The following is a 17,991-nucleotide window of genomic DNA, read 5'->3' as shown; positions in this document are numbered from 1 at the left end:
TGGTTTAGATTTCCTCTTCCTCAGGTTTCTTAAGTCAGTTACCATATATGCAATTGCTTTCTTTCATTAAAAAATTTCTATGCATCTGTCTCCATTACCATTTTTTCCTTGTAATATTTTACTTTTTGAACTCTTTACTCTTATTTGAGTATGATTAAGAGAGAAGAGAGAATACAGGTTTAAAGAAACTATATCTACCATGTCTTTAATTATTACAAGGCTATATGTAATATATATATACACAATATTATATTCAGTCTCCATAGAGACTGTCAAAAATTGCTAATGCCAACTATATTACAGGTCTTCATGGCAGGATATTGGGAAATGTTTTCAATTAGCAATAATTGTGCCTTGGATAAACCTCATTGGCTATGATACTGCCACTGTGCAAAGCTTATATGTAATACTTTAAATGTGGATTGTGAGAGACTATAAGAAGAAACATTTTCAGTTGCATGAAATAAATAATCTGAACAAGAATCTTTGCCTCCTGTTATCTGAGATTTTTCATGTAAATATGCATTTTACAGCTGGAAGACCGCATAGCTTTACCACGTAGATTCATTGTTTAGCATATTTGGCAGTAAAAAACACAGAAGAAAAATGTTAAAAGTTACCATTCATACTCCCACCGTTTAAAAAGAATAACTTATTATACAAAGTAAAAAGTAAAAGTATAATTCCCACTTCCAGGAAGATGGAGTAGATATGCTTTTCCCCATTCTTCTCACTAAGAACAACTAAAAACCCTGAACATTATATACAAAACAAACATAAGAGAAGACTGAAGCTGGGAGAGAGGAAAGCAGACTGGCTAGGGACCTAGGAACCTGAGGATCAACATGCTGGTGAGTTTCCCGGGGTTTTCTTTTTGGCTTATATATCCCAGCCCTGGAGCTTAAAAACCTGGCTACCCAGAAACATTAACTGGCATCGACAAAGCAAACAAACAAACAATCCCAACAAAAGCCCGCTCTCTCTAGCTAAAGAAGTAGGAAAGAGGTAACCTACCAAAACAGAAATCTTTAAGACAATATTTACCCTACTATAGCCAAACTCCATAGAAAAAACTGTGGCCCCACCCTCACCTGTGCCAGCGGAGGCCACGTGACAGAGCCTAGCCTTCCTGCCTCAAGAGGCTGTCACATTTATTCCTGTGGTAGGTAACAAGGCAAGCCCCCTGCTGTGTCACTGAAGACCACATGGAGAGTCTGGACATCAACCTCCACCAGGCAGCAAAGGGGCTACCTACCCCTTCCCACTGGGTTGGTGTCAAAGCAGGCCTATTGGAGTCAGGACTTTCACCACTACCCAGTAGTAATGAGACCACCCCACCATGGAGAGCTGGAACTCCCACTGCTGCCCCACTCTTGAAAATACAATTTATCAAAATTTATAGGACACAGCTAAAGAAGTGCTGGGGGAGAAATTTATAGCACGAAATGCTTACATTAGAAAAGAGAAAAAGTTTCAAATTAGTAACCTACGTTCCCACCTTAAGAGCCTGGGGAATAAAAAAAGAGCAAAATAAACCCAAAGCAAGCAGAAGGAAGGAAATAATAAAGAGCAGAAATCTGTGAAATTGAAAACAGAAAGCAACAGAGGAAATCAATGAAACAAAGAGCTGGTTTTGTGTTTTTTTTTTTTTTTTTTTTGTAAAGGTCAACAAATTTGACAAACCTCTAGCAAGACTAACAAAGAAAAAGAGAAGACACAAATTACCAATATCAGGAATAAAATGGGGGATATCACTACAGATTCTGCACCTGTCAAAAGGATGAGGAAATGCTATAAACACTTTTCACACATAAGTTTGAAAACTTAAGAAAAATAGAACAATTCCTCAAAAAACACAAACTACTGTAACTCACTCCAAATAAAAGAGGTAATTTGAATATCTCTGACATTTTCAAGAAAATCAGACTCATAATTTAAAAACTCCCAACAAAGAAATGTCCAGGCCCTGATGATTTCAGTGGGAAATTCTATGAAATATTCAAAGAAGAATTAACACCAATTCTACATAATCTTTCCCAAAAAATAGAAGAAGAAGGGATGTTTACAAATTCATTTTATAAAAATACTATTAACCTCATACCAAAACCAGACAATGACAATACACAACACAAAAACGAAAACTGTGGACCAATATCCCTCATGAATATAGCTGCAAAAGTCCTTAACAAAATATTAGCTAATAGAATTTAGCAATATATTAAAAGAGTTATACACCATAACTAGCAATATTTATTCCAAGGATGCTAGGCTGGTTCAATATTTAAAAATCAATCAATGTAATCTATCATGTTAACAGACTAAAAAAGAAAAGTTACATTATTATGTCAATTATTGTAGAAGAAGCATTTATCAAAATTTGACACGTTCATGATAAAAACTCTCAGAAAAATAGGTATAGAGAGAAACTTCCTCAACTTTATAAGGAATATGTATATAAAACCTATCGCTAACATTATACTTAATGGGTAAAAAACTAAATGCTTTCCTTTTATGATGGGGAAAAAGACAAGTATGTCCAACCTTATCACTCTTATTCAACATAGTACAGTAAAGTATGAAAAGGAAATCAGTACATAAACTGGAAAGAAAGAAATAAAATTATCCCTATTTGTAAATGATATGATTGTTCACACATAAAATCCTAAGGAATCTGCAAAAACAATCCCCTAAAACTAATAAATGAGTTCAGCAAGGTCACAGGATGTGAAATAAACATAAAAAAATCAATTGTATTTCTATACCAGCGGTGAATTCCTGGACACTGAAATTCAAAATACAATACCATTTTCAATGACTAAAAAAAATGAAATACTTAGGTATAAATCTAAGAAAACATGTACAGGCCTTGTATGCTGAAGACTACACAGTGCTGATGAGAGCAACTGAAGAAGATATACATAAATGGAGAGACATACCATGATCATGGATTGGAAGTTTCAATATAGAGAATATACCAATTCTTTCCAATATTTTTCTTTTCTTTCTTACTTTTTTATTTATTTAAATTTTATATAAACATTTTAAATAGAGATGGGGTCTTGCTGTGTTGACCAGGCTGGTCTTGATCACTTGACCTCAAGCGATTGTCCCATCTCAGCCTCCCAAAGTGTTGGGATTACAGGTGTGAGCCACTGTGCATAGCCAGTTCTCTCCAAATTGATATGCAGGTCAATTTCTTTGTTTTAATTTTTTTTTTTTGAGATGGAGTCTTGCTTTGTCACCCAGGCTAGAGTGCAGTGGCACAATCTCGGCTTACTGCAACCTCTGCCTCCTGGTTTCAAGTGCTTCTCCTGCGTCAGCCTCCTGAGTAGCTGGGATTACAGGCATGTGGCACCATGCCTGGTTAATTTTTGTATTTTTAGTAGAGAAGGGGTTTCTCCACGTTGGTCAGGCTGGTCTCGAACTCTTGGCCTCAAGTGATCCACCCCCTCGGCCTCCCAAAGTTCTGGGATTACAGGTGTGAGCCACCATGCCCAGCTGCAGGTCAGTCTGTAAGAATTCCTAGAAGGATTTTTGCAGATATGTATAAGGATATTTCAAAATTTTTATGAAGAGGCAAATACTTAAGAATGGATTAAAACAAATTTGAAAAAGAGGAATTAGTCTGCTTAATTTCAAGACTGATTTTATAGCTACAGTAATCAAGAATGTGTAGTGTTGGTGAAGGGAGAAACAGACAGACCTCAGGAACAGAATAGAGAACCCAGAAATTGTCCCTCACAAATATACCCAACTGACTTGATAAAGGTGCAAAATCAATTCAATAAAGAAAAAATAGTCTTTTCAACAAGTGGTGCTGGAGCAATTGAACTTCTATGGAAAAAAAAACACCACGAAAAGAAAGAATAAAAAAAAATAGAAAAGAAAAAATACCTTTGGCCTAAGTCTTTTTTTGTTTTGAGATGGACGGAGTCTCGCTCTGTCGCCCGGGCTAGAGTGCAGTGGCATGATCTCCGCTCACTGCAAACTCTGCCTCCTGGGTTCATGCCATTCTCCTGCCTCAGCCTCCTGAGTAGCTGGGACTACAGGCTCCCGCCACTACGCCCCGCTAATTTTTTTTTTTTTTGTATTTTTAGTAGAGACAGGGTTTCACTGTGTTAGCCAGGATGGTCTCGATCTCCTGACCTCGTGATCCACCCCCCTCGGCCTCTCAAAGTGCTGGGATTACAGGTGTGAGCCACTGCACCTGGCTGGCCTGAGTCTTACCTTATACAAAAATTAACTCAAAATGGATCATGGAATTAAACGTAAAATGTAAAGCTATAACACTTTTAGAAAAAAAATTATAGGAGAAAATATTTGGGATCTAGAGCTAGGCAAATAGTTCTCAGACTTGACACCAAAGGCATGATCCATAAAAAGAAAATTGATAAATTAGATCACATCAAAATTAAACATTTTTTTTTCTGCAAAAGTTCCTAATAAGAGGATAAGTTGGAAAGTTTCAGAGCATGAGAAATATTTGCAAATTAAATGCAAATTAAAACTACAATGTGATACCATTACATAACTGTCAGAATGGCTAGAATTAAAATAGACAACACCAAATGCTGGAGAAAATGCAGAGTAACTGGATCATTCATATATTTCTATTTTGAATGTAAAATAGTATGGTTACTCTGGAAACCTGTATAGGAGTTTCTTAAAAATTAAATAACTATCATACAACCCAGTCATTGCTTATGTTTAGCCATTTCTTATGAACAAGGCTTATGTTCACACAAAAACCTACACATGAACGTTTATAGTAGTTTTATTTGTAATAGCAAAAACTGGAAGCAACTCTCAGGTCGCCCTTTCACAGGTGATTAAACATACTGTGATATATCCATACCATGAAATACTACTCAGCAATCAAAAGCAATGAACTATTGACACATGCAACACCGTGGGCGAATCTCCAGAGAATTATGTGAGTGAAAAATGGAAATTTCAAAAAGTTAAATACTGTATGGTTCCATTTATATAACATTCTTGAAATGACAAATTACAGTTGACACTTGAACAACACAGATTTGAACCACACAGGTCCACTTACGTTTTAATTTCACCTAATTTTTTTTTTTTTGAAAGGAAAGGTTTCACATATTTATTACTGAATCCAACCTACCACTACACATGTAGCACATACACAGAGAAAAAAAATATTCCCAATAAAACATGTACAACTCTCCAGATAGTGGTGACATTTTCAGCTTGATATGGTAAGATGGCCATGACCTTGACACTATGTCATGTGCAATTCCTTATAGACCCAGCTTGGTTCTTCTCCAATGTCTCCTTTTGGAGTTGTACCTGATTGTATTACCAGTTTTCATCTGAATCCACTGGGGAATGGGATGATTTTGCTTTTGTTTCTTGGCCAGGAAATGCTTAATCCTCAAAGTCTTGTGAGAAGACATGGTGATAAGTGGAGTCAAGCACACACCATCATGTCAGAGAAAAAAAGAGAGCTTTTTATTTTTTTAATTTTTATTTTTATTGCAATAGTTTTTTGGGTACAAGTAGTTTTCGGTTACATAGATAAGTTCTTTAGTGGTGATTTCTGAGACTTTGGTGCACTCACTTTTTAAAAAATTACACTTTTTATTTGGAGTTAAATGTCGATTCACATCCAGTTGTAAAAAATATTACATAGAAATCCCATGTACCCTTAACCAGGTTTTTCCACTAGTAGCATCTTACAAAATTATAGCACAAAATCACAACCAGGGTGTTGACACTGATATAGTCAAGAACATTTCCATGACCACAAAGATTCCTCATACTGCACTTTTACAGCCACATCCACTTCTCACCATCTCCTAACAATTACTAATCTTTTCTGTTTCAATGCGGATGACCCTTGAATAATGCAAGGGTTAGGAGACAGTTGAAAACCTGCATGTAACTTCTGACTGTCCCAGAACTTAACCACTAATAGCCTACTATTGACAGGAAGCCTTACCAATAACATGAACAGTCAATTAACACATAAATAGACTATATCCACACATATTTTATGCATTAGATAATATGCAGTAATAATGTCCAAGACAGCTTTGTAGGTTAGTGCACCTAGTACTTTTCTCTCTCTCTTTCTCTCTCTTTTTTAATGACTACAGAGTGGCCTGTTGCAGAAATATAGAATTTGTTTTCCCTATTGATGGGCTTCCACGTTTGTTATGAGTTGAATTGTGTTCTTCACAAAAAGCTCTATTGAAGTCATAATCCCCTCTACCGAGGAATGTGATCTTGTTTGGAAATAGGAACTTTATAAAGTGATCAAGTTAAAATAACATCGTTAGGGTGGGCCCTAATCCAATATGACTAATGACCTGTAAGGACACAGAGACAGACATGCGACACGCACACAGGGAAGACTATGAAGACAAGGGATTGGAGTGATGCATCTACAAGCCAAGGAACACAAAGATTGATTGCTGGCAACCACAGAAGCTAGGAAGAGGCAAGGAAGCCTTCTCCTTCAGCTTTCAGAGGAAGCATGGCCCTGCAGACACCTTGATTTTGGACATCTAGCTTGCAGAACTCTGAGGCCATACATTTCTGTGGCTTAAAGTCACCTAGTTTGTGGTATTTTGTTACAGAAGCAGCTCCAGGAAACGAATACAATGATGTTCTGAATTTTTACTCTTATGAACTACTGCAATGAAAAATTCTTATATACATAGCTTTACATGCTCACATAATTTCTGTAGGATAGGTGCAATTTGCGAATCATACTGTATGTATATGACACGTTAGTGTGCATATGATACATGATACAGTCCCAAATTACCCTTGTGAGCATTATTTTAATGTGTGAGACCTGGAGAAATTTTATCTGTTACGGGGATTAGGGCTGGAGTTGCAGGTTCCATTGAAAGCCACTTCCCGTATGGTAGTTACTGTACTGCCTAGCTAGAAATTGTAATCTCACTTATGTGTAAACAAGGTATTATTGCTTACCAGTTAACACTGACTTATTCTTAGAGAATAGTCATATTTTTGTACTACCCATCTTTGGATTCAATAGCAGAGACAAAAAACAGAGGATTTAACAAATACTTCAGAGCCAGCCTTAGGTCTAATTTCAGTCAAAGGTTGGGTTGGTCTTCTCTGCTCCTAGCCTGACTTTTCTAGGCTCTTTCTCTAGGCCCTTCATAAATCTCCCTTCACTCCTTTTTCCTCTGTCCTCATAAATTTGCCAAATTTATTTTCTGAAAAAAAAAAAAAAAAAAAAAACAACAACTATAGGAACAGTCATTTATAGAACTTTACATATTTAGCCAAATATGCATTTTCTTTTACAAAATTTGCTTTATAAGCCTGGAATTTTACGCATTAATGAGCAGACTAGGGGAGTGTACAGAAAAATGAAGGACCAATCCTAATGCACTAAAAAATTAGACTGCAGGCTGGCGCGGCGGCTCAGCTTGTAATCCCAGCACTTTGGGAAGCCAAGGCGGGCAGATCACTTGAGGCCAGGAGTTCAAGACCAGCATGGCCAACATGGCAAAACCCTGTCTCTACCAAAAATACAAAAATTAGTTGGGCATTGTGGCACACGCTTGTAATCCCAGCTACTTGTGTGGCTGAGACACAGAGAATCACATGAATCCAGGAGGCAGAGGTTGCAGTGAGCCAAGATTGCTCCATTGCACTCCAACCTGGGCAACAGAGTGAGACTCTGTCTCAAGAAAAAAAAAAAGAAAAAAGAAAAAAAAAATCATCAGACTGGCCTGGTGCTTGTGGCTCACACCTGTAATCCCAGCACTTTGGGAGGCTGAGGTGGGCGGATCACGAGGTCAGGAGTTCGAGAATGGCCTGGCCAAAATAATGAAACCCTGTCTCTACTAAAAATACAAAAAATTAGCCGGGTGTGGTGGCGGGCGCCTGTAATCCCAGCTACTTGGGAGGCTGAGGCAGAAGATTGACTTGAACCCAGGAGGCAGAGGTTGCAGTGAGCTGAGATCGCGCCATTGCACTCCAGCCTGGGCGACAGAGCGAGACTTCACCTCAAAAAAAAAAAAAAAAAAAAAAAAAAAATCATCCGACAGCAGAGGATCCCTTGTACCTATGTGGGCCTGGTTAGCATGGTATTTCTTACCTTCCGTCTATTTCTAAACCTTTAGGCTGTGCATATCCATGATGTATTTAGAGTGATAGTCTAATCTTCAGCCACCTGTGAACTCTTTCTTTTCCTTGCCCAGCAAAAATGTCAGGAAAGGGGAAGAAAGGAGTTTCAACAAGTAGACAAGTGATGGAGCAACTCGCCTATTTCTCGGCTCGGTTAAGTCTTTATTCTCCTGCTGCCCCTTGAAATGCAGTAGGCAACACATGTAGCCTGTGAATGGAAAAAATTCTTGAAGAATAAGCTATGAAATAACATTGAAGTCCAAACTCATCTTCAAGGAAGGCCCCACATCGCCCTTTCTTGTCCTCTCAGCTCAACTCCTCTCTTCTGGGTGTTTCTCACTTGCTTTTCCCTCCTTGTCCTGAGGTTTCTTCTTTTGCTGCTGACCATGTAAGCTACTGATTTAGTAAGGGCTTGGTTGAACTTTGGAATAAAGCTCAAGCACAGCTTTTTCCTCCTCTCCATCATTTTTTCCTTTAAGTTGGAACCTATGATATTTTTAAACATTAGCCAAATATCTATATTTTACAATGAACATTGTGTTTTGAAAACAAGAGTCTCATTTATTTTTATTAAAGAACTGAAGTACCTGAAGTTTCTAGGACTTTAGCCACTCATGGTTCTGTTGAATATTAAGAAGAAAAACACTAAGAAGAAAAATGATTCATGGACTGTTTTGAATAGGAGGATAGCTGTGGTCGTTATTTTTTTCTTTCCTCCTGCACACACCTCAGGAAGGAAAATACAAAAACACCCTTTAGACTACTCTCCTGAGAAGTGCTCCTTAAGCTCAGAATAACTCCAAACAAGCAAAACCTTTATGTTGAGCAGAGAGTGGGTGTGGAGGAGAGAGAATGTTGAAAAAGACATGGAACACTGGGCTCTTCTTAGAAAGACATGCTGTTTTCACTGTCTCTAAATGCTGTTTACCAAGGAAAAGGATGGTAGAAAATGTACCCATTATACGAGTTGTTTGAATCTCTAAATTTGACTTCAGTTTCTAAGCTGAACGACCTGTGTAAATAAAACTAAAATTACTTCAGGTTTCTGTATGCAATATTCCCCTCCCCCCACTTTTTTTTGGCCCAGGGTTGGCACTCCAGTTTGGGTCAAGCTTGTTAGTAAAACACCAGGTGTGCAGACAGGAGAGACTTCCTGAATGGGCCCCTAATTTCATCAACTCTCAGCCCCTAAGTGGAAATCACTTGTCATTTGGGGAAGTAAAATATTTTTGGTATTTGGTCTTCTTTTTGAAAGACGATAGTCCCATGGAATATTAGACTGTATTCACCTTGATGGTCCCGTATTTCCAAATGTCTATTGTAAATATTCTAACTTACTGCCTTGTCGTTATTTTAGATTCAACCTATCCAAAATCAAATTTATCATTCCTCTTATCCTGGTCACTCACCAAATTTATTCATTTATTGGGGGAAAAATTGCATGTGTTATTTGTACCAGGGACAGGGCTAGGTGCCAGCACTAGAGGTGAATGGGGCAGATATCATCCCAGCCCTTATGGAGCTTACATTCTCACTGGTAGGATCAGATATTAAACCTTCATTACCTTAATGACTGTATACTTACAATTGAGAGAAATGTGATAGAAGAGATGTACATGGACAATGAATGTGTTTACCTGAGGGGGTGTGACCTAACCTGGAGATACATGAAAATTGCATTGAGGAAGTAGTGTCTGAGCTGTACCCTAAAACGACTAGATATTTTCTGATGGGGGACTGTGGGGTGTGTTCAGGGAAACAGCTTGTGAAAAGGACCTGAACTGTGAAGAAACATGACATGTGAAAGAAATTGGAAAAGGCTGGGGTGGCTGGAATAGAGAATGAGGAGAGAGCAACAAAATTTATTTGGGGATGTAGGCAAGGCTTGGAGCATAAAGGACTTTGAGCCATCTGAGAGAGTTTGAATATTATCTTAAAAGCAATAGAAAGCCATTTAATGATTTGAAGCAGGAGAATGATATACCATCAAATTTAACTTAAAAAGGATGAAATAAAATAAGTCTGGTTTTTATGAGCAGAATGGAAACAGACTCTGGTAGTTACAATTTTTGTTCATCCAGCCACTTTCCCTTTCCCCCCAGTACTGGTGGACAGAACCCCTCTGCTGTGGGGAGCCCTTTCCATAGGACTTGGGTGGAATTGACTCTCTCTCACTGCCCAGCACAGGAATGAGGATACAATCCAGTTCTAACCAATCACAGTTCCCTGTTCTCCTGGCCTTAGTGTTTGGTTCAGGGTTGGGCACATGACCCGGGTTAGACTAACCAGTGCCCACTCTAACTTTTGCTCAAACTCGCAGGGAAGAGGTAATCCTTGTTCCTCTGGATTGCTACCTGCATGGACCAGGTCAGATCAGCAAGTAAAAGATCAACAATTTTTTACATCATTTGCAGAGAGCCATCTGAGAATAAAACCAACACAGGGGGAAGTACAATTAAGAGTTAAAGAGAAAAACAGGCAATGCTGGATGGCTCACTCTGTAATCCCAGCACTTTGGGAGACTGAGGCAGGTGGATCACTTGAGTCCAGGGGTTTGAGACCAGCCTGGGCGACATGGCAAAACCCCATCTCTACACAAAAATAAAAAAAAAGTAGCCAGGTGTAGTGGTGCATGCCTGTAGTCTCAGCTACTCGGGAGTCTGAGGTGGGAGGATTGTTTGAGCCCAGGAGGCGGAGGTTGCAGTGAGCTGAGATTACATCACTGCACTCCAGCCTAGAGACCCTGTCTCTAAAATGAAATAAACAGGAAAACTGAGTTCTGAATAAATTAGGCAAATTCATAGATCTAGTTCACTTCTTCTTGGTTATAGAAATATATTTCCTTATTTTAAAAACATTAATCTAGTTTGAAAAGAATTTCGGTCATTTGCAACCAAAAGTCCAGATCAGTGCTGGGGGTAAGAATAGATGCAGGGGGAACAATTTGGTAGGTTATTAGACTGGCACAGGTGAGAGATGATGGCTTGAACTAGTGTGGTTATGATGGATGGAAATGGAGAGAAGCCAACACATTTGAAATCTATTTAGGAGATACAAATCGGCAGGCCTGATTAGATTTGGGAGTGAAGAGGAATGAGAATAATGGTGTCAAAAACATCTGCTAGTTTTCTGGGTTGCATATCTAAGGATGCCATTCACTGAGACAGAAAACACCCAAGAAAGAGTAGTTTTCGGGGTGGTGATGAAAGGAGATTTTTTTTTTTCTTTTTTTTTGAGACGGAGTCTCGCTCTGTCGCCCAGGCTGGGGTGCAACGGCATGATCTTAGCTCACTGCAACTTCCGCCTCCCGGGTTCAAGCGATTCTCCCTGCCTCAGCCTCCTGAGTAGCTGGGATTACAGATGCCCACCACCATGCCCAGCTAATTTTTGTATTTTTAGTAGAGACGGGGTTTTGCCATGTTGGCCAGGCTGGTCTCGAACTCCTGACCTCAGGTGATCTGCCTGCCTCAGCCTCCCAAAGTGCTGGGATTACAGGGGTGAGCCAACATGCCCGGCTGAAAGGAGATCTTTAGTTCAGTTGTGACCGTAATGAGTTTGGGATTGGTGAGAGACACATGTCTGTTAATGGCAGTATCATTCTACTAACCATGTAGACTTAAAACCATTATATTCTTTAACTTAACCTCTCACTATCATCCCTGCAAACCCAGAAAAATCTTAAGGTTTATATTTTTAAAAATTCAACTTCATTGAAGCATAATTTAGAAAACTAAAGTGCATACATTTCATATGTACAGTACAATGAGTTGTGAATATGCACATACCCGGGTAACCATCTACACAATCCAGATATAGAACATATCCATCACCCAAGAAGTTCCTCTGTGCTTCTTCCCAATCCGTCCGCTGCTGTCACAACCCCTGGTCCGAGGCAAACACCAATCTTCCTTTTATCACTGTAGATTGATTTTGCTTTTGCTTAGTCTTGTATAGATGGAACTATAGAGTATGCACTTTTTTGTGTGTCTGGATTCTTTAGTTCAGTGTAATGTTTTGGAGATTGACCCATTTTATTGCAGTTACTCCATTGTATGGATATACCATAATTTGTTAATTCAGTCTACTGTTAATGGAGGTTTTTTTTTTTTTTTTTGGAGACAGAGTCTCACTCTGTCGCCCAGGCTGGAGTGCAGTGGAGAGATATCAGCTCACTGCAAGCTCCGCCTCCCGGGTTCACACCGTTCTCTTGACTCAGTCTCCCCAGTAGCTGGGACTACAGGCGCCCGCCACCACACCCGGCTAATTTTTTGTATTTTTAGTAGAGAGGAGGTTTCACCAAATTAGCCAGGATGGTCTCCATCTCCTGACCTCATGATCTGCCTGCCTGGGCCTCCCAAAGTGCTGGGATTATAGGCGTGAGCCACCTTGCCCGGCCCAATGGAGTTTTAAACTATTTCTAGTTTTTGGCTTTTGGGAACAAAGCTGCAATGAACTTCTCACCTGCAAGTAAGTCTTTGATTGGATGTATGTTTTTATTTTTCTTGTGTAAATTCTTAGGAGTTGGATTGCTGAGTCACATGGTAAGAGTGGATTTGCTTAACTTTATGGGAAATTGCCAAATTATTTTCCAAAGTGGCTGTACCTCTAGCAATGTGTGAGAGAGCCAAGTTGCTTCCACATTCTTGTCAATGCCTGGTATTGTTATTTTTTTAAATTTTAGCCATCCTAGTGCAAGTATAGTGATATCGCATTGTGGCTTAATTTGCATTTTCCTGATAACTAATGATGCTGAGCATTTTGCAAGGTGCTTATTTGCTATTTGTATGTATTATTTGGAGAAGTGTCTGTTCAAATCCTTTGTTCATTTTTTCCTTTTTAGTTGACACATAATAATTGTACATATTTATGAGATGCAGAGTGATATTTCCATACATGTACACAATATATAAGAATCAAATCAGGATAATTAGCATACCTATCACCTTGAGCATTTATCATTTCTTTGTGTTGTGAACATTCCGAATACTCTCTTCTAGCTTTTTGAAAATATACATGAAATCGTTTTAAACTATATTTACCCTACAGTGCTGTAGAACATTAGGACTTACTTCTCCCATCTAGCTGTAACTTTGCATCCATTAATCAACCTCTTCCTGTCTTTCCCTCCCCACTATCCTACCAGCTGCTAATGTCCACTTCGATGAGCTCAATTTTTTTTAAATTTTATTATTATTATACTTTAAGTTTTAGGGTACATGTGCACAATGTGCAGGTTTGTTACATATGTATACATGTGCCATGTTGGTGTGCTGCACCCATTAACTCGTCATTTAGCATTAGGTATATCTCCTAATGCTATCCCTCCCCCCTCCCCCCACCCCACAACAGTCCCCAGAGTGTGATGTTCCCCTTCCTGTGTCCATGTGTTCTCATTGTTCAATTCCCACCTATGAGTGAGAACAGCTCAATTTTTTTTTAGCTGTTATATGTGACTGAGAACACGTGGTATTTATCTTTCTGTGACTGACTTATTTTATTTTGTTAATTTTTTATAACACCTTTTCATTTTGAAATAATTCTAGGTTCATGGTAAATTACAAAAAGAGTACAGAGTGCTGCAAATCCGTCACCTTGCTTCCCAATGGTGACATGTTAAATAGTTGTAGTACAGTATCAAAACCAGCAAATTTATATCAGTATTACTATAACAAAGTTTATTCAGTTTCACCTTTGATAAAATCTGCATTCATTTGTGTGTGTGTGTGTGTTGTATAGTTCTATGTAATTTTATCTCATGTTCAAATTTGTGTAATCAAGATACAGAGCTGTTCTATCATCACAAAAGAACCCCTTCATTACTTTGTATTCACATACCTCACTCTATCCTTTTTCCTGTCCTCTAGAAAACTCTAATCTCTGTCTCTAGAGTTTTGTCATTTTGAGAGTTTTACATATTAATAAATAGAATCATACAGTATGTAACATTTTGAGATTGGCTTTTTCACTCAGCATCATTCCTTCGAGATTTACTCAAGTTGTGTCTACAAATAATCTATTCCTTTTTATTTCTGTGTAGTATTCTATAGCATGATAGATGTATCACAGTTTTCGCATTCACCCATTAAAAGATATTTGAGTTGTTCCTAGTTTTTGACTATTTATAAAGCTGCTGTGAACATTCATATACAGGTTGTTGTGTGAACATATGTTTTTATTTCTTTTGCATAAATGCCCAAAAATATTGGGTTATTTTTTCATTATTGAGTTATAAGAGTTTTAGGAATATATTCTGAATAAACTCCCTGATGAAATATGTAATTTGAAAGGGTTTTCTTTAATTCTGCAGGTTTTAAAAACTTTCTTGATGGGATCATTTGCAGGACAAAAGTGTTTAGTTTTGATGAGGTTCAAACTATCTATTTTTTCTTTGGTTATTTGTGCTTTGGGTATCATACCTAAGAAACCATTGCCTAATCCAAGGTCACAAACATGATTTACACTTATGTTTTCCTCTAGGAGTTTTAGTTTTAGGACTTGTAAAGTGCTAAACTAATTGCTTAGGTCTTTGATCCATTTTCAGTGAATTTCTGATATGATGCAAAAGAGGAGTCTAACTTCATTCTTCTAACTGTGAATATCTAGTCCCACATCATTTGTTGAGAAGACTATAATTTCCCCACTGAATTGTCTTGGCACCTGTTTCAAAAATTAATTGTCCATAAATGTATGGGTTTACTTCCGGTAAAAGTCTGTTTCATTGATCTACATGTCTATTATACTAGTACCGCAGAGTCTTGCTTGATTCCTGCAGCTTTGTAGCAAGTTTTGAGAACAGGAAGTATGAATTCCTAAATTTTGCTCTTATTTTTCAAGGTTGTTAGGTTAATCAGAGTCCTTTGCATTTCCATATGAATTTTAGGATCAGCTGGTTAAATGCTACAAAAAAGCCCGCTGGAATTTTGATAGGAATTCTATTGAATTTGTAGATCAATTTGGGATGTATTGTCATCTTAACAATATTGTCTTCAAATGCATGACCATGAAGTGTCTGCATTTACTTAGGTCTTCTTCAATGTCTGTCAACCATGCAGTGTACAAGTCTTGTATTTCTTTTAATTATTTTATTTTATTTTGAGACAGTCACTGTGTCACCCAGGCTGGAGTATAGTGGCCCAGTGTTAGCTCACTGCAACCCCTGCCTCTCAGGTTCAAGTGATTCTTGTGCTTCAGCCTCCTGAGTAGCTGGGATTACAGGCATGCACCACCACACCCAGCTAATATTTGTATTTTGGGGTTTCGCCATGTTGGCCAGGCTTGTCTCAAACTCTTGGGCTCAGGTCTCAAACTCCTGGGTGCAAGCAATCCAACCGCCTTGGCCTCTCAAAATGCTGGGATCACAGGCGCACGCCACCATGCCTCGCTGTTAAATTTATTCCTAAGTATTTTGACACAATTGTAAATGGAATTGGTTTTTTAATTTTATTATGAATGTTTATTCATATTGTACAGAAATTCATTGTTTTTTGTATATTAATCTTGTATCCTGCAAATTTTTTGGATTTGCTTATTAGGTTGCATAGCATTTTAGTGCATTACTTAGGATTTTCTGTATACAAGATAATGTCATCTGCAAATAGAGATTGTCTTACTTCTTACCAATCTGGACATGCTTTATTTACTTTTCCTAACTAATTGTCCTTGTCAAAACCTCAGTGTAATGTTGAATAAAAGTAGAAAGAGCAGAAATCCTTTTGTTCTTCATTGTTCATCATTTTAGGGCTAAACTTTCCAAGCTTTCAACATTAAGTATGATAATCGCTGTGAGTTTTCCATTGATTCCCTTTATCATGTTAACGAAATTTCCCCAAACTAGTCCTGATTTGTTGAGTGCCTGCCTGCCTGCCTGCCTGCCTGCCTGCCTGCCTGCCTGCCTTCCTTCCTTCCTTCTTTCCTTCCTTCCTTCCTTCCTTCCCTTCCCTCCTTCTCTCGTTCTTTCTTTCTTCTCTCCCTCCCTTCCCTCCCTCTCTCTCCATCCCTCCCTCCCTCCCTTCCTTCCTTCCTTGCTTTTTTTTGTTTGTTTTTACCATGAAAGGATTTGGATTTTGGAAGTGGGAGTAGGCATGGGCTATTTGGGGCTCTCTAACAGTCTCTAATACAAACTCTTATTTTAGACAAAACGAACTTTATTTAAACAGTTGATGAATATCTAGGCTGTTTTCAATCTTATTGCAAATAATGTCACAATATACATTCTTGTACACGTTTTAGGTATCTGAGAAGGTGGGATGATCATGTACACTTTCTTTTAATAAATCTAAAGGGTATAACTAGCACCAGTCCTCTATATCAGGAAAACAGATCATGGCTGAATATATGAAGAAAATTGTAACAATGCAAACTGATTAGGAAGAGAGTAGACTCCTAGATGAGGCAGTGAGCTTTCTCTCACTGAGAATGTTTCAGCAGAGGGTGGGGTGATTCCTTTGTAAAGAATGCTGTGGAAAGTATTCTTGCACTAATAGGAAGATAGGCCCAATAATTTATGATCTTTAGAATTTTACAGAATCATAGTATCTCATTATATTCTTGCAAAATATGTTCTCTTGACAATAAGAACAACTCAGAGTCGGGGCCAAAATATATTAATTCTTTAGTAAGTTAATAAAAAATCCTTTACGATTCTATTCTTTCATCTTAGAGGGCATCTGTCATTTGCAATTCAAATAATATAAACTTTTTTCTTCCAAACAACCTATTCATCCCAATCAGAGGATTTCTTTTCCCCAATCCTTTTGACAGAGATAATAAAAAAAAGATTTTTTTTCTCTCCTTCATTCAGGTCCAGGTATTTATTATCATAATCATGAAAGTCTTTAAAAATAATTTAGATTTACAGTGCTGATTTAGATGCTGTTGAGCAGAGATAATATATCAGACATACCCTGGGGTGACCGTATTTTTAGAATTATTCCTTATTCTCAGCCTTCGAAAATCTGATACTACGGTGGGACTATCGAGTCATATTTCTACCAAGAGACTCCACTTGATTAAAACAGGAATGGTCATCAAACTCAAGGGGAACCAGGCCATTGACTGGGTTAAACAAACTTAGTTCCGTTCCTCAATAATTTACACCTAAAGGCAGAGAAGTGTGGTTAGATGGTGTAGGGAACTACAAATTCAAGGTCATGTAGAGCTAGGATTAGGGTTGACACAAGACAAGACAGAGCCACGTGCAGGTTTCTCTTGTGGGCAAATGTAACTAAATAATTTGGCAAAGGAAGTCAGTCTTCAGAGAGAAAAATGTGGCAGTGGTGAAGAAAAAAAACCGAGATGAGCATCAGTGAGAGTCCAGAGAGGGAAACAGACGAGGAGTTTCAGAGCTTGTTTATCCAGCTCTAAGCCTCATGTGAAAGCCGAAAGTAATTCCTTCCTATGGATGTATGCATTATTCAGTACACTTGAGACTTACATTTGATTTGGTTTAAAAAAATAAACTTTTAATTTTGAAAGAATTTTAACTTTGCAGAAAAGTGGCAAAAATAGTACAGAGAATTCCTGTATATTGCTCATCCAATTTTTCCATTGTTAACATATTACGTTTCCATGGGATGTTTGTCAAAACAAGGAAACCAACATCATGCCATTACTATTGATACAATTCCAGCCTTTATTTGGATTTCACCAGTTTTTCCATTAATGTCTTCCTTCTGCTTCAGGAGCCACTCCAGACACCATGTCTAGTTGCTATGTCTCCTTAATCTCTTATAGTCAGTGACAGTCTCTCAGACTTTTCTTGTTTTTCATGACCTTGACAGTATTTTGTAGAATATCCCCAATCTAGGTTTGTCTGTTCTCTCATGATTAGATGTGGGTTATGGGTTTTAGAAA

At 38.1% G+C, this 17,991-nt stretch overlaps 1 protein-coding gene and 1 non-coding gene across 2 annotated transcripts; both read right to left on the bottom strand.

The window, feature by feature from the left end:
* Window positions 1–257: 257 nt before the first annotated feature.
* Window positions 258–398, bottom strand: LOC129483568 (U4 spliceosomal RNA). The gene has a single exon (XR_008658093.1). It is a non-coding gene; the product is annotated as a U4 spliceosomal RNA (small nuclear RNA).
* Window positions 399–5,267: 4,869 nt separating this feature from the next.
* Window positions 5,268–5,423, bottom strand: LOC129483241 (large ribosomal subunit protein eL39-like). Its single transcript, XM_055280343.2, has one exon. The coding sequence runs from the start codon at window positions 5,421–5,423 to the stop codon at window positions 5,268–5,270; it is 156 nt and encodes a 51-aa protein (XP_055136318.1).
* Between the last annotated feature and the right edge of the window lie 12,568 nt (window positions 5,424–17,991).

The sequence above is a fragment of the Symphalangus syndactylus genome, chromosome 5, assembly GCF_028878055.3.
Source record: "Symphalangus syndactylus isolate Jambi chromosome 5, NHGRI_mSymSyn1-v2.1_pri, whole genome shotgun sequence".
Lineage (NCBI taxonomy): Eukaryota > Metazoa > Chordata > Mammalia > Primates > Hylobatidae > Symphalangus > Symphalangus syndactylus.
The sequence above is the reverse complement of the archived record's forward strand: the minus strand, read 5'-3'. Positions and strand labels throughout refer to the sequence as shown.

What these genes read in the sequence shown, in the direction of transcription:
- LOC129483241 (XM_055280343.2), bottom strand. Translation starts at nt 5,423, where the DNA reads ATGTCTTCTCACAAGACTTTGAGGATTAAGCATTTCCTGGCCAAGAAA.